The sequence below is a fragment of the Arachis hypogaea genome, chromosome 3 (assembly GCF_003086295.3).
Source record: "Arachis hypogaea cultivar Tifrunner chromosome 3, arahy.Tifrunner.gnm2.J5K5, whole genome shotgun sequence".
NCBI lineage: Eukaryota > Viridiplantae > Streptophyta > Magnoliopsida > Fabales > Fabaceae > Arachis > Arachis hypogaea.
Genome location: NC_092038.1, coordinates 19,193,623 through 19,220,364, shown reverse-complemented (window position 1 = coordinate 19,220,364; position 26,742 = coordinate 19,193,623). Strand labels below are relative to the sequence as shown.

Here is a 26,742-nt window from a genome sequence, read left to right as displayed (position 1 = left end):
CCCTCTTCCACTCCTCTCTCTCTCTTATTTATGTTCTAATAATACTCTTAATTCATTCACTAATAAACTAGCCCAAGTTTCAAAACCCTTGTTATTCAATTAAGAAAAACCATTATTCAAAACATTTTAAATAGCAGCTGCAATAAAAGTAAAATTCACGTATAATTATTTTTATATAAAATTAATAATTAAAAAATTAGATTTATTTAATAATTTTTAATTATTAATTTTATATAAAAACAAGCATACGTGAATTTTACCTTTTAATTACTGTTAACAATAGAAGATGAAAATCCCAACATTATATTAGATTTTATTCAATGGAATAAGCTAAGATGTTGATCATACAAATGAGTAGTACTTGGAGTGCTCCAAGGATCTGACCCACACAGCGTTGTAAAGTATTCAGATGATGGAGGCATAAAAGGAATGTGGGACACGTCATCAGATTCAGACACACATGGCTGGGTCCAAAAACTTTCCATCATTGTTGGTTCAATCAAGAAGCTCCCAAACTCTTTCTCCAGATCAAACAAACTTGACGTACTGTTGTTGGATGATAATTCCAACTCTTCATTTTCATTGGCCACTGAGATTTCACAAGGATCAAACACATTGCTAGTACTACTAGGCACTGTTACTACTGTTTCTTGTTCATGCAAGATTTCAGCAAGATATGGTTCTGTCCAGAAACTTCCATCCAGAAAAGCGAAATCGTCGTCTTCAAGAACCAGATTGTTCTTATTATTATTATTATTGTGACTTTGATCCCAGGAAGTTATGGAGGAAAATTCACTTGAAGATGACAATGGTGATAATGGTGAAGTAGTAGTAGTAGTAGTAGTGTTGCTCTCTGCTGAGATCTGAGTAGTTTCTTTGGGTTTGGATTTGGTGGCGGTTTCGGATTCTTCTTCATTGGTTTGGAAGCGCTTCTTGAGTGTGGTGTGCCAATGGTTCTTGATTTCGTTATCAGTTCTTCCAGGTAGTTCCGCAGCAATGGCAGACCATCTGCAAGTAACGGAACCATGAATCTTCATCAAATTCATGTTCTAGTAATTTTGAATCCATTAATTTAAGTAGAATGTCACAAAGACACCATTAATTACCTATTTCCAAGTTTAGAATGCAATTTGATTATGCAAGCTTCTTCCTCTTGATTGAAGTTCCCTCTTTTGAGATTAGGCCTTAGGTAATTCATCCACCTCAATCTACAACTTTTCCCACACCTAGCCAGTCCTGAAAATTTTTAATTCAAAACAAAATCCTATTAATTAATTAATTAATTACGTCAATTTCTCACTAATCACCAGAAAAAGTACAAGTTTAGTTACCTGCAAACTTAGGCAATTGGCGCCAATTCCAGCTACCATACCTAGTAACATAGGCAATTAACTTCCTATCTTCCTCAGGAGTCCAAGTACCTTTCCTCAATCCACTCTTGTCACAAGAAGGTGTTCTAACCATCTTCCCTTCAAATTCAATTCAACCAAGTAATTATTAACAACAACACACTAAGGTAGCAACCTTAGTGAGTAGTGTTTAGTTTTTAGTTTGTATTTGAATCTCGTAGTTCTAATTGGGGTATGAGAGAGTTAGAGAGGAACACAAAACAAGAGCAATTGATGAGTGTGGGTTTCGATTTGGTCTCTGGCTGCCACTTATATATATGCATGACGCGTCACGACCAAAACGTGTTACATGCTTTATGGTATTTATTTATTTCTTTATTTTACTACACTGATTTTAATAATTAAAAGATTCCTTTGACTTCCAAATAAGGGGGGTCTTTCTCAATTAGATAGCTATGTTATGTTATGGGGTTATGTTGTGTGCTTTCATCACACTAAAACCAGTCAAATATTCATCATATAATGTTTTCTTTCACTATCAAGAATGGAAACGGTTGAACTTCTTTTCATTATTTATTTATTTATTTGTTTATTTACTTATCATTCAACCTGCTAGTTATCTTCCTGGAAGATAACAGGAAATTAGACTAGCCCCTGTTTGGGTTTTGGTAAATAAGCACGTGTAGCAATTCGTGTACACGGACACATTTTTACTATCTTAAATTAATTATTGTGATCAAGCATTATTTTTTTTAAAAAAAAATTACGGTCAACCCATTTCCACAGATGATTTTGTCTATTCTGAATTGTTGTTGTTGTTGTTATTGATTTTCAATTTTTGAAATACTTGAAATAATTCTTTGAATTCGCTTTTTCCTCTTGGTTCCCATTACAAAATGACTATACTAAGTGTTTGGAAATGCTTAAGAATTAAATTTATTATTTTGACAATTATTATTTTTATAATCACTTTTCAAAATAATCAATAATGTCACAATTAATTTATGTTTGTATAGTTTTGATGAAAACTGGTTTTAAGATAATTTATTGTGTTTAAAATATATGAAAAGGTAATCTTTTAGTGAGATAATTACAAAACAATATGAAATTATTGTTTATATTATATGATATTTAATACTTGAGTTCAAATTAGTAAAATCATTACAATTCAGAAAATATAAGTTGTTGAATATAATCATAAGCTTTAAAATATTACTTTTATTTATAAGATGATTTTTAGCTTAAATTATTAATTTCAATTATAACCTATTTCCAAATTTTATCTGAATATAATTATTGTTTTACAAAATACTTTTTTTTATTCATTGTTTTTTTCTTCCTGAATTCCAAATATATTGTAGAGAAATATTAGAAGCCTATTAAAATTTATTATTTTTTTGTTATCAGTTAGTTATTAATATTTAAAAATATGGAATAAAATATATTGTTAGATTACTAGACTAAAAAAATTAGACTAAATAAATTGAGTAGTAGGGATCAGTAAATTTTGTGATTTATAGCCATCAATTAGTTATCATTGGTGTTTTTAATGGTGTGAGATTTCATCTAATAGTGTAAGATTACTTACTTTTTTTTGCTGGTTAAGTGCTGGCCAAATTTTAATAAAAATGATGGCTCTCTAGACTTTTTATTCAATAAATTCTGATGGCCCATAATATTTCTCTATATTATATCTATTATATATTATTTATTTTATACTTAATTTTACAAATTAAATAATAATTCAATTAATATAGTATTTTAATTATTTTTCAAATTGTATATTGTATAAATATAATTGTTCATTTTATAATGTATAACTATTTGTTACTTTTGATTCTAAAAAAATTCAAGTTTTAACTCCTATGCTACCTTTAGAAGGCTATACTTTATACTAACTTTTTCAACATCAAAAATTCCAGTAATGATTTTTTAGATGCTAATGAGTCAAACGATGATTTTTAATAAATTTTTAAAAATCGTTTATTGTTCCATTTTAAATTCATAAGTTTATAAAAATGTAGATTTTATGGAATTTAAAGTTAAACACAAAAGTTGAATTTCTATTCTTATTCGTTTTAATTTTTTTGATATTTTATTCAAACTCAAACGGAGATAAGTTAAATGTTAATAATCTGTAATTTAAAAGTAGTAAATATTAATAATCTGTCCAGATAGTAAATCGAACCAAACTAATTTGATTTATTATATATATGTGTTGTGTAATAGTAAATCAAATCGGTTAATTCGAATAATGTTGATTCGATTTAGTACTATCAAGGCTAGTTCGAATTCAATAAATTCAACTTATATAGAGTTTTAGTGCACCATATAATTTGAATTCAGTGAATTCAATTTATATAGAATTATGCACAAGGACATACACGTAACTTTTTTATTTGGGACTTTTATGTAATTTTGTAATGGGTTTGGTTTATCAATGTATTTTACCTTTTTTAACTATATTTTCACTTCTTTTTCTTTAAATATTTATTATATAATTTAAAAAAATACTAATGTTGTAATTAATAATTAAAATCAAGATTTAATTATTTTAAAAAAATCAATTTTAAGATAATTTTATAACTATTAATATAATTTTTTATACTAATATCTAATTATATATTTATATATCTAGAGAGAAAAAATATTATTTTTAAATAACTAATATGAAAATTAATTCTTTTTATTTGTACAACAGATTTAATACTTAATTAAATGTAAAAGTATACACATTAAATTTTTTTAAATTTTAGATAATAAATATTAAAATTAATTACTAGTAAAAAAAAATTCTTTGATATAAAAATAATAAATAAAAAATTTATTATTTAAATTTTTTTATCGACGGAGATTCTGATCATTTTAGTCAATAAAATTTTTTATTTTTTTACGATTTTTTGTATAAATAGTTTAATTATATAAATTATTTTGTTCTATAATCTATAAAATCAAAATAAAATTGATATAATTTTAAAAAATTTGTATTTTTATAATATTATTACAGACAAAAACATAATATTTTCTAAAAATCTTTAGACCTAGTCGCCGGTCATGACCCCATTCAGACCATTACAAGTGTGAAAGTAGCGAAAGTCATTTTTGAACGAAATGCATAACGAATGACCGGGAAACTCTTGAAGATCAATCACTTTACTGGAAAGATAAATAAATAAAAGCTTTAATATGTTCCTAAATCCTAATCCTTATAAACATATAAGTTGTTTTGACTATAGTTTTTTTTTTTTAGTTTTTATGGTTAAACTTCTGGATTTTTCTTTTATGGTGTTTTTTAATTAATCATTTTTGAAAAACAAAATGACTCTTCCAAATTCTTAAAATATATTTAATATTAAAAATTAAATTTTTTAAAGTATTATTTTATTTAATTTTAATACATTGATAACACAATTATGTGTTTTTACACGTCGTCCAATTAAAAAATATGCTTACTAGACATTTGATATTATGGATTATTAAATAAAATATTTTTGTTGATGTTATAATGTATAATTAAATAATATTATAGGTTCTTTACAGTACTATAAATCAAAACTAAATTTAAAATTAATATGTAACAATTGCACTAATGTAAGGTAGAAAAGTTAAATGTTAGAATAAAGGTGATAATTAATGAAAGCAAGTATGTGTGTAACATATACCTAACAGCTAAAATGCTAAATACGTGCTTAAACTACTTTCATGTTATTTAACCAAGTGCCAAATTCAATCATCGGATGAAGCCTCTTTCTCGTGTTGAACACACCATTTCCATTTCAACCAATATGAATAAACATGGATAACCAACTAAGGATGCACACTACAAAAAAATGGGTGGACATCATCGGATTTATCGATAAATTTATTAAAAAAAATTATCGATAATTTATTTATTGTCAGATTTATTATTAAAATAAATTTAATGATATAAATCTCACAGATAATTATTTATCAACAAATTTTTTATCTGTCGTTAATTATCTTTAAAATTTTTTTGTCAAAAACTTTTATCGTCGAATTTATTTCCGATAAATCCGACAGTAATATGTTATTTAATAATAAAGGATAAATATTGTTTTGGTCTTTAATGTTGAGTATCAGAATCGAAACTGGTGTAATTTTTTATTTAGAATCGTCCTTAATGTTGCATTTAATTTTAAAATCGTCTTTTCTAATGAAATTTTTTTCTAAATGACAAAAATACTCTTTTTTCCACCATTTCATTCTTCTTGTTCTTCTTCTTCTAGAAGAACAAATTCTTCTTCCATTAACAAGACTCAAAATTTCAAATTTTTAAATACAATTAACAAAATTCAATTACAAGAATTAAAAATACTCAAATTCATCTTCAATTACAAAAATAAAAAATCTATAAATTTAGAGAAATAAGAAACAAGAACAAGAACAAGAAATAAGAACATATTAGGAAAATTCAGAACAAGAACAAAACCAACAATAAGAACAAAAATAGAAATTCAGAAATCTACAAAAAAGCAACAGAAATTCAGAAATCCAGAAATAATAACAAGAACAAAATCAACAATAAAAATTAAGGAATTAGGGATTATGATGATCAGATTCAACAACACCAACAACTAAAACATTATTTAAATCCAAAAATAACAACATTAAATTCAACAACTAAAACAACACACAACAACGATGAAATCAGAAAATAACAAATCAAAAGTAGATTAGAGTAGAAACAGATGCAGACCCAGAAGAAATAAAAGCAAAAGCTCAAGCAAAAATAGAAAGCAGAGGCAGAATCAAGAAGCAAAAGACGAAGTAGAAACAGAGACCGAAGCAAGAAGCAGAAGCGGTAAGGTGCAGCGGCGAGGAGCAGTAGCGAGAATGCGGTGGTGAGGAGCACCGGTGCAAAAGCAGAAGCTCTCTCCCTGGCTCGCGACAGCGACAGCAGCTCCAAGTTTCGCTAGCGCCGTCCCCCTCTCCCCTCCCCCCTCCCCCCGCGCGTCCTTTCTCCTTTCCCTTTCTCTTCTCTCCCTCGTGTCTTTTCTTTTTTTTTTAAATTTTATAATTTTTTTATAAAAAAGGACAATTTTATAAAAAAAAGGGTAGCTTCGTTATTTATAAAAAAAATTATTAGAAATAACGATTTTAAAATGAAATCTAACGTTAAGGATAATTCTAAATAAAAAATTATATTAGGGACGGTTTCAATTCTGACCCTCAACGTTAGGAAACAAAACAATACTTACTCCTAATAATAACTAAACTAATAATTACCGACAGATTTATCCGACAAAAAATCTCCGGTAAACTAATTTTATTTTTTTTTTTATAAATTTATTCATCATCATCCTCCTAAAGCATATATAACTATTACCAATTAATCAAACAAGTAAAAAAAGATAAAACTAAAGTACAAAAAGAAAAAAATAGAATAACCAACTACACTATAGGGCAATAACCCCATATTCTACAAACAGAAAGAAAAATTAAGTATATATATATATATATATATATATATATATATATATATATATATATATATATATATATATATATATATATATTATGACTAGAAATTTGTCTTAAAGTATTTTTGGCACACTTATAAAAAAAATTAAAGCCAGTTAAGAATTTTTTTATGTTCAATATAAAATAATTCATATATCATATTTTATTACTCTTAATGGCCTATATAGTTGACTTAGTAAATTTAATCCAAATTAAAATTCTATCCATTACTAGCCAAATCAACATATAAATTTGTTCATTTTTTTCTCAAGTATTAAGATTTCAAAAGTATAAAAAATGGGTACCAAAAATAGATTATAAAACTTATAGAGAATGTTCACTCTATCAATGTTTGGTATTATCGTACTCTGTGAATTAAGATATGAACAATTGAATATTAATTATAGGCATAATCTATCGAGAAAATGAACAAAGAATAAGCACAAAATTATAGGGAAAGTAAAAGTGAAGATAATTAATGTGTGATTGAATTTTAAGTTTCAATAAACCAATAAGAATGTATTTTTTTACAGAGACAAGACACTGAGATACAAAATTGTGTTTGACAGATGAGACATAAACAGAGACATTATGTACAGAGACACTGAATTAGTGTATTTTTTGTCTATCCTGACAGAAAGAACAGAGAGACACTAACAAGAGACACAACTTATTTTTTATTTTTTTATTATTCTTGTTAATTTTTATAATTATATTTTTTATTATTATATTTTTCTTCTCAAATTTTTTGAATGAAAAAAATGAGAATAAAATATATTTTCATAATTTATTTTATTTTATCACCAAATAGAATACAAAAATACTAAATTATGTGTCTCTGTCCTTTATGTCTTGTTCTTAGTATCTTGTCTTTTCCTGTTCTCAAAAATAGACGCAACCTAAGAGAAGACTTATGAAAATAACAACAAAAACAATCATCAATCATAAAATAAGTTAAAAACAAGTAATTGATTTTTACTTGCCACCACCAGCCTTGCTAACCTAATTGTTTTGAAGCTGCAACAACAAAAGAAGTTAAAATTCAAACATGTTAAAAATAATTTGAAAACTAATTAAAAATTCTTTAAAACAAGTACAGAATAATATTCCACATAAATAAACACTCACAACTACAACAGATTTGTTATTTGGGTGCTCTTTCTTATATTGTTCTCTGAACTCAAACTTACAAAATAAAAACGTAACAAAAAATCTCAACCAAGAATAAAAAACAAACTAAAAATCATAACGAGAGTTAGATACAACTCAATAATAACTACTTACGTCAAATAAAACAAATTATCTAAATCTACGTCAAAAATTAAAATTGAAATACTAAAAAACTTCAATATCAAAAATTTATGGAATAAAAACAGAAAAAGTCCAATGAAAAGTGAAGTCAATGAACTCATTCACTCTATAAAAGCTGAACCAAGAACATAATGATGGAGGAATCACGAAAAGAGAAAGTAGTGGATGGCGATGTGACAGAAACTAAGTACGACTGGCAGCGAGAATGTGAGGTGGCAAGAACGTCTGAACTACGGACCACAGTCACTGAAGAAGGAGCGAGATAGGGTTATGGTCCAAAAAAGGGGTTAGGTTTTTTTATTTATGATGAGGTAAAAATAAGGAAGGAATAGGAAGAGAGCTGAGGGCAACTTACCTACTGAGGGCAACTTACCTGGAGGAGGGAGGAGAAATGCAGGTGGGCGAATAAGGGAGCAACGACAATGACAGCATCGGCGGAAGCGACAAAAATGGCGGCAACAGAGCAACTAACGTGTCGCAAGGAGTACCTACCCGAGTTCACGTAGTCTTTGGACGTAGTTGGTGGTGGCCGACAGTGGTGGAGGGGCTACCGGATGTGGTTTGGGGAGAGAAAGCGGGAGAGAGAGAGAGAGAGAAGAGAAGGGAAGGTTAGAAAGAGAGAGAGAGAGAGAGAGAGAGAGAGAGAGAGAGAGACTATTTCGAAAATAAAGGGAGAGAGGGTTCACAGTTCAAATTTAGGGCAAGATTACCGATAGATTTACTGGCAAAAGTAGTTCGACGGTAACGCTTTAAAAGTGACCAAAGCATAGTTATACTAATAAGAATTACCGGTGGATAAATCTGACAGTAATTTCGGCGCCATTTTTTTGTTTTTCCTCCAATTATTTCCAACGAATTTACCATCGAAAAATCAAATTTAATGGTAATCTTTTTATTCGACGAATTTATTAACAAATCCGTCAATAAATTTGCTGATAAATTTGCGGCTAACTTTCAACGTTATATCTGATAGTATTCACCATTTTTCTTGTAGTGGTAGCTAACTACACTCAACTAATCATAACCTAATTTCAAAAATTAAAAAAAAAAAGTACAACATGATTTTAGAATTCATAAAAATTATTTTTTCACTCTCAAAAAATACATTCCTTACTATTCGAACTAACCCATAATGCTCTATGATCGCGATCTTCTTCTCTTCCATTGCAGCGACATCACCTCCCCCTCACTCTCCATGTCGTTGGCCCTTCCTGCTTCTTTGCCAATCGTCACATCACTGCCCACCTATGCCTCCTCTTCCAAACGCTTCTCACCGGTGACATCTCCTTGTCCAAGAACAGCGCGATTGCGATTCCCCTCTCCTCCGGTACTGCAACGTCGCCTCCCCTCACTTTCTACGCCACCGGCCCCTCCGGGTCTGTCATCGGTTATTGCGATACCACACACCTACGCTTCCTTCCAAACGATGCGGCCACTCTCTCCATCTTCTCATACAAGAATGGCCTCCGCTTCCATCTCCTCACGAAAGATCTTTTTTTTATTTGGATGATTTTTTTTACTAGTTTTGAATTTTTTTTTGTTTTGAATATTTTTTTAATAGTTTTAGATGTTTTTTCTTATTCCTCGAATGTTATGTTTTCAATAATTTTAGATGTTTCCTTTTGTTAGATTTTAAATTTTTTAAAATGATTTTGGATATCTCATTTTTCTTAGGTTTTGGATATTTTTTGTGACGTTTTAAATATTTTTTTATTAAGTTTTGGATATTCTTTTTACAATGGCAATTTTTTTCTTTTCTTGTAGGTTTTGGATGATTCTTTTTATTTGTTTTGAATTTTTTTTCCAAAGTTCTGGACGTGTCTTTTTTATATTTTTTTAATATTTTTATATATGTCTTTTTTTTAGATTTTGAATAATTTTTTAATTGTTCTAGACGTTTCTTTTTTTAGTTTATAGATATTCTTTTTTCAATACTTTTTATGTTTCGTTTTGTTAAATTTTAAATTTTTTAAAATAATTTTAAATATTTTTTTTGGTTAAGTTTTAAATGTATGTCCTTTTATTACATTTTAAATATTTCTTTTTATTAGATTTTGAATATTATTTTTATAATTATTTTAATTTAAATGTTTGTTTTTATTTAGTTTTAGATATTTTTTAAATTTTAATTTTTTTATTTAATTTTAAATGTTTCTCATGATCATTTAAATTCAGATTCTTTGTAAAGAAAAAATAAAAAAATATTAGTTAGCGGCAATTGAGTGCCTCTTTATTGATTAGCTAATAGAATTGTTAACCAATTTGTCTTTCTTGTTTTCACCGCAAGAAGGTTTTCAGTAGTGTATTGGCTAGACTTAACTTTTTTCCATCGTGACAATACATATTGCGGTGGTTTTTAAAATTGTCTCCAAAATCTACTTAATTAATATATTAAAAACGATAATACTTAAAAAAAATAAGAATTTGTTTTATTTAATATTTATTAATTATCGCAATAATTAATAAATAATAAATAAGACAAATTAATTATTTTTGACTAACTTTTTTTGTTATTGAATATTTTCAATTAAAAATTAATTTTTTTTCAAGTTCTTTTATTAATATACTATTTTTTTTAATTTCTAAGTTCTTTTGTTAGGCGACATGTTGTTCTCCATCTTTAATTTTCCTTCTTAAATTGAGTAAAAATTAGTGAGAACAACTTTCTTTGAAAAAATTCATATTAACTGATAACAATTATTTAATTTGAGAATTTTTACAGTTGTAGATATTATTATTATTGTAAAATAAATAAGGAAGCGAAATAAATATAGAATAGAGAAGTATAAATATGCTCTTATTTTATTATAATAATTTACTAATATTATATGTTGTAAGGTATGTATATATTTATAAAGTGAGAGAGAGATATGTATATTAAAGTGAGAGAGAAATATTACCTCGTAAAAAAAAAGGAAAAAATTATTATTATTGTGTATTTTTATTCAGAGGTTTAATCCTCTATATGTGCACATGATGGCATCTTTTCAAACTACAATAAATTGAGTCATCCTTGATAAACTAAGCTTCATTGAAAATGGGCATCCACATCAGATCTTATCACAACACTCCTCTTTGGATGACCATTTAAAATTATTGTCTCGTTAAAACCTTACTAAAGAAAAATTCAGTGAAAAAAAATCTTAGTAAAGAAAAAAGAGTACAATATCCTTTAGTAATGGGGACTGTCTCATTAAAAACCTTGTCAAGAAAAATCCAATGAGAAAAAAACCTGACCAAGAAAAAAAGAGTACAGTCTCCCCCTCTTGTTGACATCAGTTAATGTCTCGAAATCGGCGCATCCCAATTTCATGTGCCAATCTTTCAAATGAGGATTTTGAGAGTGACTTTGTAAATAAATCTGCTAGATTGTCACTTGAGCGGATTTGTTGGACATCAATTGTCCCTTGATTTTGAAGATCATGAGTGAAGAAGAATTTGGGAGAAATATGCTTTGTTCTATCACCTTGGATATATCCGCCTTTAAGTTGAGCAATACATGCTGTATTATCTTCAAATAGGACAGTTGGAGCTATCTTCTGATCAATCAGTCCACATGATGACAGAATATATTGGATCAAACTCCTCAGCCAAAAATACTCGCGACTAGCTTCATGTATTGCTAGTATTTCAGCATAATTAGAGGATGTTGCTGTAATTGTCTGTTTCATTGACCTCCATGATATAGCTGTACCACCATATGTGAATAGGTATCCTGTTTGAGATCTTCCTTTATGTGGATCAGACAAGTATCCAGCATCTGCATAGCCAACTAATTGTGACTTGGATCCATAGGGATAAAACAATCCCATATCAACCATTCCATAAAGATATCGAAAGATTTGTTTGACTCCACTCCAATGTCTTCTGGTTGGAGAGGAACTATATCTTGCTAGTAAATTCACAGCAAATGATATATCGGGTTGTGTATTATTAGCAATATACATTAGCACTCCAATGGCACTAAGATATGGTACTTCAGGACTAAGGATATCTTCATTTTCTTCTTTAGGATAGAATTGATCCTTTTCCACATCCAAAGACCTTACGATCATTAGGGTACTTAATGGATGTGACTTATCCTTATAAATTCTCTTCAAGATCTTTTCTATGTAGGTCGCTTGATGAATAAAGATCCCATTTTTTGTATGCTCGATCTGCAGGTCGAGACAAAATTTAGTCTTTTCAATATCTTTCATCTCAAACTCTTCTTTTAGAGTTTTTATAATTGTTGGAATCTCTTCAGGAGTTTTAATGATATTTAAATCATTAACGTACACAGCAATTATAATGAACCCAGATACAGATTTTTTTATGAAAACACATGGACAGATATCATCATTCTTGAATCCATTTTTGGCCAGATACTCAGTAAGACGATTATACCACATTCGTCCAGATTGCTTTAGACCATATAAAGATCTTTATAATTTTACTGAGTATAACCCTTGCGAATATTCATTGGATGGTTTAGATATCTTTAGTCCTTCAAAGACTTTCATATAGATATTCCGATCTAATGAGCCGTATAAATAGGCTGTTACCACATCTATTAAATGCATATACAGTTTATGATATGCAGATAAATTGACCAAAAAAATGCAATGTTATCGCATCTATTACATGGGAATATGTTTCTTTATAATCTATATCGAGCCTCTGTGAAAAATCTTGTGCTACAAGTCGAGCTTTGTAGCGTACAACTTCATTTTTCTCATTTCGTTTTCTCACAAATACCCATCGATATCCAATAGGTTTTACATCTTCTGGTGTATGGACTACAGGTCCAAAGACTTCACGTTTTGCAAGTGAGTCTAATTCAGCCTTCATGGCTTCTTCCCATTTTGGTCAATCATTTCTTTGTCGACATTCTTCGACTGATCCTGTCTCAAGATCCTTATTTTCATGCATGATGTTTAAAGCCTCATTATACGCAAATATTTCATTGACAATTGTCTTATTTCCATCTCACTTTTCTCCTGTAAAGACATAATTTATCGAGATCTCATCATTTTCAGAATTTTCAGGTACCTGAACGTCTTCTGGCGTTAAAATTATATCATAAATTTGGACAACTACAGGTGTCTTTGCTATGTCATTTCGAACAGGAATATTATTTACCTCTTTTCTCTTTCGAGAATTTTTGTCTTTGGAATCGACATGCCTGCCACGCTTCTGGCGTGTATTTGCTTCTGTGGCAATTTGTCCAACTAGGACATCAATTCGAATTGGGGCATTTTTTGCTGGTATATACGACTTGGTTATCCTCTTTGTATCGGAAAATGCATCAGGCAATTCATTTGCTATTCTTTGCAAATGTATAATCTTTTGAACTTCTAGTTCACATTTCCCTGATCGAGGATCTAAATGCATCAAAGATGATGCATTCCAATTAAGTTCCTTTTCAGGAAGCTTATTCTCTCCTCCCTAATATTGGAATTTTGATTGATCAAAATGACAATTAGCAAATCAGGCTTTAAATACATCTCATATTTGTATCTCAAGATACATCACTATAGAGGGAGAATCATATCCAATATATATCCCAATTTTCTTTGGGGTCCCATTTTGGTGCAATTAGGTGGTGCAATGGGAACATATATCGCACACCCGAATATTCTTAAATGGAAAATATTTGGCTGCTGACCAAAAGCTAATTGCATAGGAGAGAACTGATGGTAACTCGTTGGCCTCAAACGAATAAGTGTTGCGGCATGTAAAATAGTATGCCCCCAGACCGAGGTTGGGAGATTAGTTCTCATAAGTAAGGGGTCTAGAAATTAATTGGAGGTGTTTAATAAGTGATTCTGCTAACCTATTTTGTGTGTGAATATGAGCTACTGGATGTTCAACACTTATTTCATTAGCCATATAACAATAAGCATCAAAGGCTTGGGAAGTAAATTCACCAGCATTATCAAGACAAATTACTTTGATTGGATTTTCTGAAAATTGTGCTTTTAATCGAATAATTTGAGAAAATAATCTTGCAAACGTCAGGTTGCGAGAAGACAATAAGCACACATGTGACCATCTCGAAGATGCGTCTATTAGGACCATAAAATATCTAAAAGATCAACATGGTGGATGAATAGCTCCACATATATCGCCTTGAATCCTTTCTAGGAATTCAGGGGACTCAAATCCAATCTTTACTGGTGATAGCCTTAAAATTAACTTCCCTTGAGAACATGCAGCACAACGAAATTCACTAGATTTAAGAATCTTCTGGTTCTTTAGTGAATGTGCATGGGAGTTTTCAAAATTTTCCGCATCATGGTTGTTCCCGGATGACCCAATCAGTTGTGCCAAGTTAGGAATTTATTTGGCCTAGTAAACTTCTGGTTTACAGTGGCCTGTGATTCAATTGCACTAATCTTGATATAATATAACCCAGATGAAAGTGAGGACAACTTTTCTAATATAACCTTTTTATTTGAATCATGAGTGATGATACATAAGTACTCATGATTTTTCTCATTCATAGTCTCAATATGATATCCATTTCGGCGAATATCTTTAAAGCTCAACAAGTTTCTTAAAGACTTAGTAGATAATAGTGCATTATTTATTATGAATTTTGTTCCTCCAGAAAACAAAATTATAGCTCTTCTGGAGCCTTCAATCACATTTCCTGAGCGAATAATAGTATTAACATAGTCTTCTGTTAGCACAAGATGGGTAAAATATATATCACTTTTGAGAATGGTGTGTGAACTTGCACTATCCACAAGGCATACATCTTCATTATATATCCTTACCATTTTCTTCAAAGACAAATAATAAAATGAGTAGTAATACATGCACAGTCAAATTGAATTCTTGATTAGAATTATTTTTTTAAGAAAAACTGTACATAATGTCATATACTAAAATTTTATTATTATTATCATTATTATTATTATTATTATTTAAAACTGGACACATTTAATGATTTCAAAGCATAAACATTAATATTTCATTATTTATATACATCACATTTGAAACTTAAATACATAGAAAAAAAATAACAATAAGTTCTTTACATTATTTATTTATATAGATACTTAACAATTCCACATATTAAACTATTCTATCATTGATCAAATGACCAATATTTCTTTCAGAATCCTTAAAGAAATCAGATACATCATAATGAGTAGTGGAATTTTCAGCATCATTTGAAACAAAATTTGTTTCCTTTCCTTTGTCATCCTTTTTCAAAGATGCCTGGTAAAGATCGACTAGGTGCCTTGGGGTACGGTAGGTACGTGACCAATGGCCCTTTCCACCACAACGGAAACACTTATCCTCTGTTGATTTATTTTGCCCAATATTTCTTTCTTTCTCCCACTTCTGGTGAGATCCTCTCATTTGAACATAATTCCTTTTCCTTTTATAATTTTCTTGTTATTAAATCCTTGCCATTTACCTCTTCTGAGGTAATGATTTGCCGTATTTACTTAAGAAAATGGGGCGGCGCCAGCTGGGCGCGCTTCGTGATTCTTTAAGAGCAACTCATTGTTGCGTTCAGCAACAAGAAGGCAAGAAATTAGCTTAAAATATTTTTTTAAATCATTTTTCACGATACTGCTGCTGCAGGAGCACATTTGAGGCATGGAAGGTTGAGAAAGTTTTCTCTAACATATCATTATCAGTTATCTTTTTCCCACAAAATCTTATTTGTGAGGTGATTCGAAACATTGCAGAATTATATTAATTTATGGATTTAAAATCCTGTAGACGCAAGTGCGTCCATTCATATCAGGCTTGAGGAAGTATCACCATTTTTTTATGATTGTACCTTTCTTCAAGGTCTTTCCAAAGATCTGCAGGATCTTTTAATGTGAGATATTCATTTTTCAATCATTCGTCAAGATGACGACGAAGAAAAATTATGGCTTTGCCTTTATCCTTCTGGGATGTATTATTTTCAGTCTTAATGGTATCTCCACGATCCATTGAATCAAGATGGATTTCAGCATCTAGTATCCATGATAAATAGTTGTTTCCAGATATATCAAGAGCATTGAATTCAAGATGAGAGAGTTTCGACATAATGAAAATTTGTTACTTGAGTCTTTCTAAAAATTTGATCAGAGCTAATAACGTGTTGTAAAATAAATAAGGAAGCGAAATAAATATAGAATAGAGAAGTATAAATATGCTCTTATTTTACTATAATAATTTACTAATATTATATGTTGTAAGGTATGCATATATTTATAAAGTGAGAGAGAGAGATATGTATATTAAAGTGAGAGAGAAATATTGCTCCTTAAAAAAAAGGAAAAAATTATTATTGTTGTGTATTTTTATTCAGAGGCTTAAGCCTCTATTTATATGTACATATAATGACATTTTTTCAAATTACAATAAATAAAGTCATCCTTGATAAATTAAGTTTTATTGGAAATGAACATCCACATCAGATTTTATCACAATAATTATCTTTAATTTCTGATATAATATCGGTTATGTTAGCAGTTATTAGAAATCGTGGCAAATCCGTTTTCCACACTTTAAAGGACGATAATCACCTAAATGCTAGTAATTTATTTTGCAGTGATTTAAAATGGTTGTAAATTCTTAAAAAAATCATCGCTAAATTTCGTGCTTGTTGTAGTGGTAAGTATTATTCAATTTACTATTTCTTTTCACTCATATAGTTTGGAGAGGCTTTTAAATTCTATATATGCTCATAATTTTTTTTAATATTCATTGTTTCTGTTACGGCCTGACCCAGGCCATTTGCGGGTCAACTCGACCCAGAGATGACCCGACCCGAACGGTTGGGCACATACGATTCACTGTGCGACCCGGACACGCGTCCCTGACAGCTCTCCACTATAGCTGTGAGGAAGCTTCGAGGAAGGTGGGCCTGTCCTTGAAGGGCCCACCTCTGACACGGTATAAATGGGGAAGGACCTGCCCTTCCCCCAAGGTACGTCACCTTCTCCACCTATCATTTTTCCCGCCTGCACACTAACTGACTAGGGCGTCGGAGTGTCTTTGCAGGTGGCACCCCCTCTTTCCCGTCACAACGAGAGCTCGGTTACACGGCGAATCTGAACCCAGTACGACCGCGATTGAGGCATTCTGACCCCCTCCAACAACCACCCGACCTGTCCGGCAACTGACAGCCGAACATTGGCACCGTCTGTGGAGATTGCCTTAATGGACGTTGTGCCGGGTCCCGGAGACCAAGGCCGAGGAGCCGGAGCGGAAGGGGCGGCCTCTGTCGCCTCACTAAGAGGATGGCGAAGGTCCCCCCGACAACACACTGAGCAGCACACGAGGACGCGACCCTTCGTGGGAACGGGCGGAGACAGCGCCATAATAATGCAGGAGCTACGTCACAGGGTCCAGAATCTGGAGCGACAACTGGCCGACCAAGAGCGTGACGGACGAACCACCGATCCCAGCTACACCCCATCTCCTGAAAGCCAAGAGAGAGACTCCCACCGAAGCCGTCTGCGACGCACCTCCGCATCCCGAACGGAAGCGGAGAGCACCCGTGAAGAGTCCCCGATCCCGATAAGACGAAATGACACGATCATCTACTCCCGAGGCAGGGAAACGCGCCGCACGGCACGAGATCGCGAAGACGGGGAAGGGAGGTCCAGGAGGACACGACAACCTGTGATAATGGGCGTCACCCCATTCCACCGATCCATCCTCGAAGTCTGGTTGCCGAAACACTTCGACAAACCAACGGACATGAGGTACGATGGAACTCAAGACCCTCTAGAACACCTCACGGCCTTCGAAGCAAGGATGAATCTAGAGGGAGTAGGGGACGAGGTGAGGTGCCGAGCCTTCCCGGTAACCCTAGCGGGACCCGCGATCAGGTGGTTTAACGGCCTCCCGCAGGGATCCATCTACGGTTTCTCGGACATCAGTCATGCATTCCTGGCCCAGTTTACAACACGAATAGCAAAGGCAAAGCACCCGATCAACCTTCTGGGGATAATCCAGAGACAGGGAGAGCCGACCAGAAAGTACCTGGATCGGTTCAACAACGAATGCTTGGAAATCGACGGCCTAACCGATTCGGTGGCCAGCCTTTGCCTGACGAACGGCCTCCTCAACAAGAACTTTCGAAAACACCTTACCACGAAACCAGTTTGGAAGATGCACGAGATCCAAACGGTAGCCAAAAAGTATATAAACGACGAGGAAGTCAGCCGAGTCGTGGCTGCCAATAAACGGCAGTCCGGCTACAGCCAACCTCGGCAACAAGGTAACGGAGAAAGATTAAAGGAACAAACCAGGGAAGAGGCGCCAAGCAAGGCACCAAGGCCGTTCCCCCGGGTCGGGAAATTCACCAACTACACTCCGCTCACTCTTCCCATCGTGGAAGTTTATCAACAAATAGCCGAGAAAGGAATCCTGCTGAAGCCCCGACCACTCAAGGACCGCACGGGAGGAAACAAGAACCTCTATTGTGACTACCACAAAGGCTACGGCCACCAAACACAGGACTGCTTTAACCTGAAGGATGCACTAGAACAAGCGATAAGGGAAGGTAAGCTAGCAGCATTCTCCCATCTTATCAGGGAGCCGAGGAGGCGTTATCGCGACCAAGACGAAGAAGGCAAAACCCGTTCGGCAAAGCGGCGACAAGAGCCAGAAGACAGAGATCACGACCTCACTGTGATAAACGTGGTGACGGCCAAAAACGCCGTGCCAAGATCCCGATCGGCGCACAAGAAAGATGCTAAGGTCTTGGCGGTCTCCTCCTCGTTGGTGCGAAACTCTAAGAAGCCTCCATCCATTTCTTTCGGCCCAGAAGACCAATGGTTCGACGACACCCCGAAAAACCCACACATGGTCATTACGGCCAGAGTGGGAACCGATCTCGTCAAACGCATCCTTGTCGACACAGGGGCCGACTCGAACATCATATTCCGCAATGTATTTGATGCACTAGGACTAAGGGACGCCGATCTGATGACTCACCAGCACGGGGTCATTGGATTGGGCGACCACTTCATCAAACCGGATGGAGTAATATCCCTGCCGATCTCGGTGGGACAGACTCAAGGCCGAAGATCGGCGATGGCCGAGTTCGTGATCCTCCGAGATTCCACCTCCTATAATATCATCTTGGGAAGGAAGACGATTAACGATGTTGAAGCGATAATCAACACGAAGCTGCTAGTCATGAAGTTCGTTACCGATGACGGATCTATAGGGTCCATAAGAGGAGACCTTGAGACGGCAGTCGCTTGCGACAATGCCAGCCTCTCTCGTAGGAAGAAATCCAAAGAGGCGTCCGGCGTGTTCCTAGCCGACCTGGATGCCAGAGTAGACGACAAACCCAGACCGGAACCAGAAGGGGACCTGGAAAAATTCATGATCGGTGACACAGAGGAAAAATTCACGTTCATCAACAAGAACCTCCCGCATGAGTTGAAGGAGCCCTTGATCGAAATGATAAGGGCTAATAGGGATTTGTTCGCCTGGACACCGGCCGACATGCCGGGCATAGACCCAAAAATTATGTCGCACCATCTGGCCGTCAAGCCGGAAGCACGCCCGATAGCCCAACGGAGGAGAAAGATGTCGACGGAGAGGACAGAGGAGGTGGCCAGGCAGACGGCCAGCCTCCTAGAAGCAGGTTTTATACGAGAAGTAGACTACTCGACGTGGTTCTCGAATGTAGTTCTAGTGAAAAAGCACAACGGCAAGTGGAGAATGTGCGTAGACTACTCTGACCTTAACAAAGCATGCCCTAAGGATTGCTTCCCCCTCCCAAACATAGACGCACTCGTCGATGCTGCGGCGGGCTACCGTTATCTAAGCTTCATGGATGCCTACTCCGGTTACAACCAGATACCGATGCACCGTCCAGACGAAGACAAGACGGCGTTCATAACGCCGGGGGAACCTTCTGCTATAAGGTGATGCCATTCGGCCTAAAAAATGCAGGGGCAACATACCAAAGGTTAATGAACAGGATATTCCACGACCTCATAGGCAAGACAGTTGAAGTCTATGTGGACGACATCCTCGCGAAAACAACGCGACCCGACGACCTCTTGAATGATCTGGCAAATGTATTCGCGTCTCTCCGACAACATGGCATGAGGCTGAATCCCCTCAAATGTGCCTTCGCTGTGGAAGCTGGAAAATTCCTGGGATTCATGATAACTCAGAGAGGGGTAGAAGCCAACCCGGAGAAATGCCAAGCGATACTACAGATGAAGAGCCCGGGTTGTATCAAGGACGTCCAAAGGTTGGCAGGGCGGCTGACCTCATTATCCCAGTTTCTCGGTGCATCGGCAACAAAGGCCTTACCGTTCTTTAACCTCATGAAGAAAGGGATAGCGTTCGAGTGGACACCCGCATGCGAAGAAGCCTTTCGGCACTTCAAGGAAATTCTGGCGGCACCCCCGGTTCTCGGGAAGCCGAAGGACGGGGAGCCATTATACCTGTACCTCGCCATAACAGGAGAAGCCCTGGCCGCAGTTTTGGTGCGAGAAGAAGAGAGGGCTCAACAACCAGTCTATTTCGTAAGCAGAGCCCTGCAAGGGGCAGAATTAAGGTACAGCAAATTGGAAAAGCTAGCTCTAGCACTCTTGACCTCCTCACGGAGGTTAAAGCAATACTTCCAAGGTTACCAAGTTGTCGTAAGAACGGACCAGGGAATCCGGCAAGTACTTCAAAAACCTGACTTGGCGAGAAGGATGATGACTTGGTCCATTGAACTTTCCCAATACGACATACGATACGAGCCCCGGCAAGCCATCAAGGCGCAAGCGATGGCAGATTTTCTAGTAGAAGTAACGGGGGATCCGACCGGAGAAACGAGCACACGGTGGAAGCTCCACGTGGACGGAGCCTCCAACCAGACGTCTGGGGGCGCCGGGATCATCCTGGAAAGCCCGGTTGGAGTCGTATACGAGCAGTCGATTAGGTTCGAATTCCCCATTTCGAACAACCAGGCAGAATACGAAGCTCTTATAGGGGGCTTAACCCTAGCAGCGGAAGTCGGAGCAACAAGGTTGGAAATATGCAGTGATTCCCAGGTCGTCACCTCCCAGGTAAACGGGAGCTATCAAGCCAAAGACTCGTTATTACAAAAGTACTTGGAAAAAGTCAAGAACTTAAGCCAAAAATTTGAGGAGGTCACAGTCCACCACATGCCAAGAGAAAGGAACACACGGGCAGACCTCCTATCAAAACTGGCCAGCACCAAACCGGGAGAAGGCAACCGGTCTCTCATCCAAGGTATGACGAGGGAACCGGCGGTCACCTTGCATTTGGCAAGGCTGGGCTCTTCATGGCTAGACCCCATCACCAGCTTCTTAGAAAATGGCAAACTCCCTGACGATGAAAAGGACGCCGTGAAACTGAGAAGGGAAACAGCTAAATATGCAGTCATTCAAGGACAGCTATTCAAGAAAGGGTTCAACCAGCCCCTACTGAAGTGCTTACACCCCGACCAAACGGACTACGTCCTCAGGGAAGTCCATGAAGGCTGCTGCGGACACCACATAGGAGGTAAAGCCCTAGCAAGAAAACTAATTCGAGCCGGATACTATTGGCCGTCAATGATGGCAGACTCCAAGGAGTTCATCAAAAAAATGTGTCAAGTGTCAAGAGAACGCCAATTTCCACAGGGCGCCGGCCTCCGAGTTAAGCCTGTTAACGTCCTCCCGACCATTCTCGCAATGGGGAGTCGATCTCTTGGGGCCATTCCCAGTCGGTCCCGGGCAAGTCAAGTACCTCATAGTCGCCATCGACTACTACACCAAATGGATAGAGGCCGAGCCGCTGGCCAGCATATCCTCATCCAATTGCAGGAAATTCATGTGGAGGCAGGTGATAACGCGATTCGAGATTCCAGAAGTTGTCATCTCGGACAACAGTGCACACAATTCACCGACAAGAAGTTCACAGATTTCCTCACCGGCCTGGGCATAAGACAGAAGTTCTCCTCGGTAGAGCACCCCCAAACAAACGGACAAGTGGAGTCCGCGAACAAGATCATCCTGCTAGGACTCAAGAAGCGATTGGATAACAAAAAGGGTGCTTGGGCCGACGAGCTAGCCTGGGTGCTCTGGTCTTACTGAACAACTGAACAGTCCTCCACCAAGGAAACTCCTTTCCGACTAACATACGGATTAGACGCGGTGATACCCGTGGAAATTGGGGAACCGAGCCCCCGGCTACTTTTGAAAGGAGTAGAGGAAGCCGTGGAGAAAGACCTAATAGACGAAGCCAGAGAAATGGCCCATTTGACGGAGACGGCGCTGAAACAAAGAATGGCCCTACGCTACAACACCAAAGTGCTCAAAAGGGAATTCGAGCCGAACGATCTCGTCCTAAGGCGTAACGACATCAGTCCACCGACCCAGGAGCAGGCAAGCTGGCGGCAAACTGGGAAGGCCCCTATAGAATAAAAAAAGTGATGGGTAAAGGCACTTTCAAGTTAGAAAGGCTCGATGGTAAGGAAGTCCCGAGAACATGGAACGTGAACAACTTGAGAAGATTCTACTCCTAGCAGATGAGGCGACGTGCCGACCAATCGAGCTAAGTAGTTAATTCGCACATTTGTACTAGTTATGGCCTATGGGCCTTTTATGCGATTACCGAATAAGATATACTTGTGCAAATTCTCTCTCTTTTGTTTTGTTCACCTTTTCTAGACAACCCGCTCCGCAAGCGAATTCATTACAACTCGACAACGACGCGCGGCCCCGGGACTGATCACCCCGGGAGCCCATCAACTGCCGCAATAGCAAATGGTTACACTAAAAAGCCACGACCCGATAATATAAACGACAGCTATAAACCAATAACGGTTAATAGAAACGATAACACGACCAGGCGAATAAGAAAGTATTAACTACGGTAAAGCGGACAAACGACCAAAAAAGTCAATTGTTCACAAAAGCCAAAACGAAACGGCTAAACCAAAAAGTTTTACACAGGGAAATAATATTCATTTCTTAGGAACGTCAACAATCTTGCCATCTTTGATCACTTTGAAAACGCCAATCGCCGACGTGTCGAAAGCGGGGGCAACAATTTTGACCTGAGCTTTAAGGGTCTCCTCGGTCGCCAGGATCGCACCCTTCCCCTGCTTCACGACGTCTTTATACTTCGTTTTTAAGGTCGCCAGTTCAGCCTCCACAACTTGCTTCTCCTTCTCGATCTCGGCCACCCGTTTTTGTGCCATGCCGACCTGAATCTCTAAAGCCATTTTGCGCTCGACAAGACGTGAAACCGTGGCGTTCGACTCTTCCAACTTCTTCTCGGCGGTAGTGGGCTTCTTCTCGGCAGCAGTAGCTTTCTTCTCGGCAGCATCAAGCTTCTCATTTGATTGGGTCAGCTGCTCCCGGAGAGTCTCAACTTCACTTTTAAGCTCGTTGTTAGCCTTCCCAGCAGATTCCAACCTTTTACGAAGGGACTCCATCCCAAACAGTTCGAACTCGGCCTTTCGAGCTATCACTGCGCCGCGTAAAAGGGTACGGTACATCCACCTCGCCTGCCCGGCAAGGGATGACTCATGAAAATGCTCTTCAGTACCAGGAATCAGCTGGGAATCTATGAAGTTCCCGGCATCAAAATTCCTCTCCATGACAGTAAGAACCCCCTCAGGACTGGACGACGTCTTTCTTTTCCTCTTGAGGCTAGGAACTTCTTCCACCTCGTCGTCGGCATCCGGGTTAGATGTCGAACCCCCAGTGCCGATCACCTCACGGAAGGGGGAAACATGAACCGCCTTGTCACCTTCGATCGAGACACCTTGAGCTGAGGTGCCGGTCTCGCCGACCTCAGCCCCTTGCTCGGAAGCGGCCTTGTCCTCAAGGGGAACGGCAGATTTCTCAGCAGCAGATTTCTCATTACCTCCCTCGTCGTCACTTGCACACAGGAAGGTTTGGAACAAGTTAGGGAGACCCGTTATCTCGGCCGACATTCCCACTGTAAAAAGAAAAAGAAGGCGGTTAGTGACAATAAGTTATTAAGGAAAGCAAGAAGCTGACACAAGACAAGCAAAGGCTTCTCACAAATATAATTGCGACCGGCTTCCCGATCACCCATGAGGAGGTGAGGATTCACATGATTCCTCCCAAAGATTGCCATCAACACGTCGGCAATCTTTCTATCCACCGCAGACATGCTCTTATAGATTACTTTAACGAAGGCATTGGACCCTGCCCCGAAGCTCCAATAGGTCGGGATAAGGCGTGCCCCCTCCAACGACAACCAAAAGGGATGACGACCTTTGACAGGGCGGACCTTGAAATATTTATCCTTAAATCCATGATAGGAGTCCTCAAACAAACCAAAAATCGTCCGACCTTGGGCAGACCGGAAGGACATGAACCCCTTCTTATGTTTCCCCTCCTTCGAAGGATTTGTAAGATTGAAAAAGAAAAGAAAGACATCTACAGACACCGGTAGCTCAAGGTATTCACAAACCATCTCGAAACAGCGAATCGAAGCCCAGCTGTTCGGATGCAACTGCGACGGCGCCACAGAAACCCGACCTAGAAGCGCCATCTGAAAGGCGGAAAATGGAATACGAACCCCGACTTGGGTAAACATGGATTTATAGAACCAAATCCAATCGGCGACCCGGGGATGGTTGAAATTAAGCTCATACAAGCGCTCGTGAGGAGCCGGGACGAAGACGTCATAATTGGCTTCCTCATCGGTCCCTCCGCACAAGTACTTGGCTTGACGGAACTCGGTGAGCTCTTCCTCGCCCATTTGGTTAGGAGAGTCCTTTACGTCGGAAACGACCCAGGCGTAGGGATCATACGCCGCGGGAGAAGGGGAAGCCCGGGAGGTCGTGCGAGCCATACCTACATGGGGGACCATCCAGTCAGTCTAAATGGTCGGGTACTCGGGGCGAATACAGATACTAACCCCACTACTCCCCAACTAAGACTAAACACAATTAAAAACGTAAAAGCCCCAAACAAAGCCTATCCTGGAATGGTACTCCTCCCCTAACACATCTAACCAACATCGAAAGGCCACATCACAACAAAATCAAGCAGAACAGCAAAAATGATAAACAAGCACAAACAACAAGCATGTAAGAACAAAGCAGAAAAGAGAAGGATCCAAGAACTACCTGAATTAGTTGAAAAAGCTGAAAAGGATGAAGGGAGGATGCACGAGGGCACTGCAACAACACTTTGAAACTCTTTGAAGAAGGGAACAGGAAAATAGGAGAAACGAGAGTGTGCAGAAGTGTAAAAAATAAAGAAGTGAAACCGACTGTTTAAAACTGCCTCCCAGAAAGCGCGAAAAAATCTGGGGGCAAAATAGTCTTTGCAAACAGGGTTTTTCCCCATTATGAGCATTCAATGCTCAACGCGAAAGACGAGGCGACGGAACGGTTGTCTGGGCAACCAAGAGACGCGCGCATAGGGGGCGTGTCCCTCCCACGAGCAGCCGACCTGACGAGGATAGACGAAACGTGAATTAACACGCCATTGATAGTTCCCACGACTACCACTGGCGCGTGGGGGCACTGTTACGGCCTGGCCCAGGCCATTTGCGGGTCAACCCGACCCAGAGATGACCCGACCCGAACGGTTGGGCACATACGGTTCACTGCGCGACCCGGACACGCGTCCCTGACAGCTCTCCACTACAGCTGTGAGGAGCTTCGAGGAAGGTGGGCCTGTCCTTGAAGGGCCCACCTCTGACACGGTATAAATGGGGAAGGACCTGCCCTTCCCCCAAGGTACGTCACCTTCTCCACCTATCATTTTCCCCGCCTGCACACTAACTGACTAGGGCGTCGGAGTGTCTTTGCAGGTGGCACCCCCCTCTTTCCCGTCACAACAAGAGCTCGGTTACACGGCAAATCCGAACCCAGTACGACCGTGATTGAGGCGTTCTCACCCCCTCCAACAACCACCCGACCTATCCGGCAACCGACAGCCGAACAGTTTTTATATTTGTATGTTTTCTTGCTCGCTGAAAACTTTTTATAAAAAGTGCTTATTATATATATATATATATATATATATATATATATAGAACACTTTTTTAATTGGCCTTATATGTTGACGTCATTTTTTTCTTTATATTTGATTCTTTATTTTATCAACCAAATGATATATTATGCAAATTCTTATATTTTAGTTTAATTAATTTTTCTTTTGTTGTTATTTTTTTTTTATGATTTACCATAAACATCTCTCTTTTCATATATAAGATTTTTTATTTTATGAACCAAAAGACATTATTAAATTTAATTATTGGCTTTAGTGGTTTTATAGAGAAAAAAATCCTTTATTTTTTTATATTTTATCTCATATCATGCAAAAATAGAACAGAAAAAAGATAGAAGATTAACACAGCTATATATATATTGGTTCAACCTCCAACTGTAATAAAGTTTGTATTTAATCTATTAGAATATATTAAGATGAATTAGCTTTTATTAAAATTATTTAGCATATTTAAATATTTATTATATGATATTATGTTTTTATTATTTTGATTCTCTTTGCACTTATAAATACTTTTTTATATTGCATCATTCTACATCATTTGAATAGACATAAATATTTTCACTATTATTCTCTCTTACTTTTCTAACATAGTATCAGATATATAATATCCTCCTTGAAAATAATAGATT

The 26,742-nt window shown here is 36.9% G+C and overlaps 2 protein-coding genes across 2 annotated transcripts; one reads left to right on the top strand and one right to left on the bottom strand.

The window, feature by feature from the left end:
• Positions 1–287: 287 nt before the first annotated feature.
• LOC112789723 (transcription factor MYB14) lies at positions 288–1,637 on the bottom strand. The gene is made up of 3 exons (XM_025831762.3): positions 1,332–1,637; positions 1,107–1,236; positions 288–1,008 (listed from the first exon to the last, which is right to left on the bottom strand). Exons 1-3 carry the CDS (start codon positions 1,462–1,464, stop codon positions 318–320), a joined length of 954 nt encoding a protein of 317 aa, XP_025687547.1. The 5' UTR covers positions 1,465–1,637; the 3' UTR covers positions 288–317.
• Positions 1,638–17,297: 15,660 nt separating this feature from the next.
• Positions 17,298–22,531, top strand: LOC140183302 (uncharacterized). The gene is made up of 3 exons (XM_072231421.1): positions 17,298–19,947; positions 20,055–21,850; positions 22,214–22,531. Exons 1-3 carry the CDS (start codon positions 17,298–17,300, stop codon positions 22,529–22,531), a joined length of 4,764 nt encoding a protein of 1,587 aa, XP_072087522.1.
• The last annotated feature ends 4,211 nt before the right edge of the window (positions 22,532–26,742 follow it).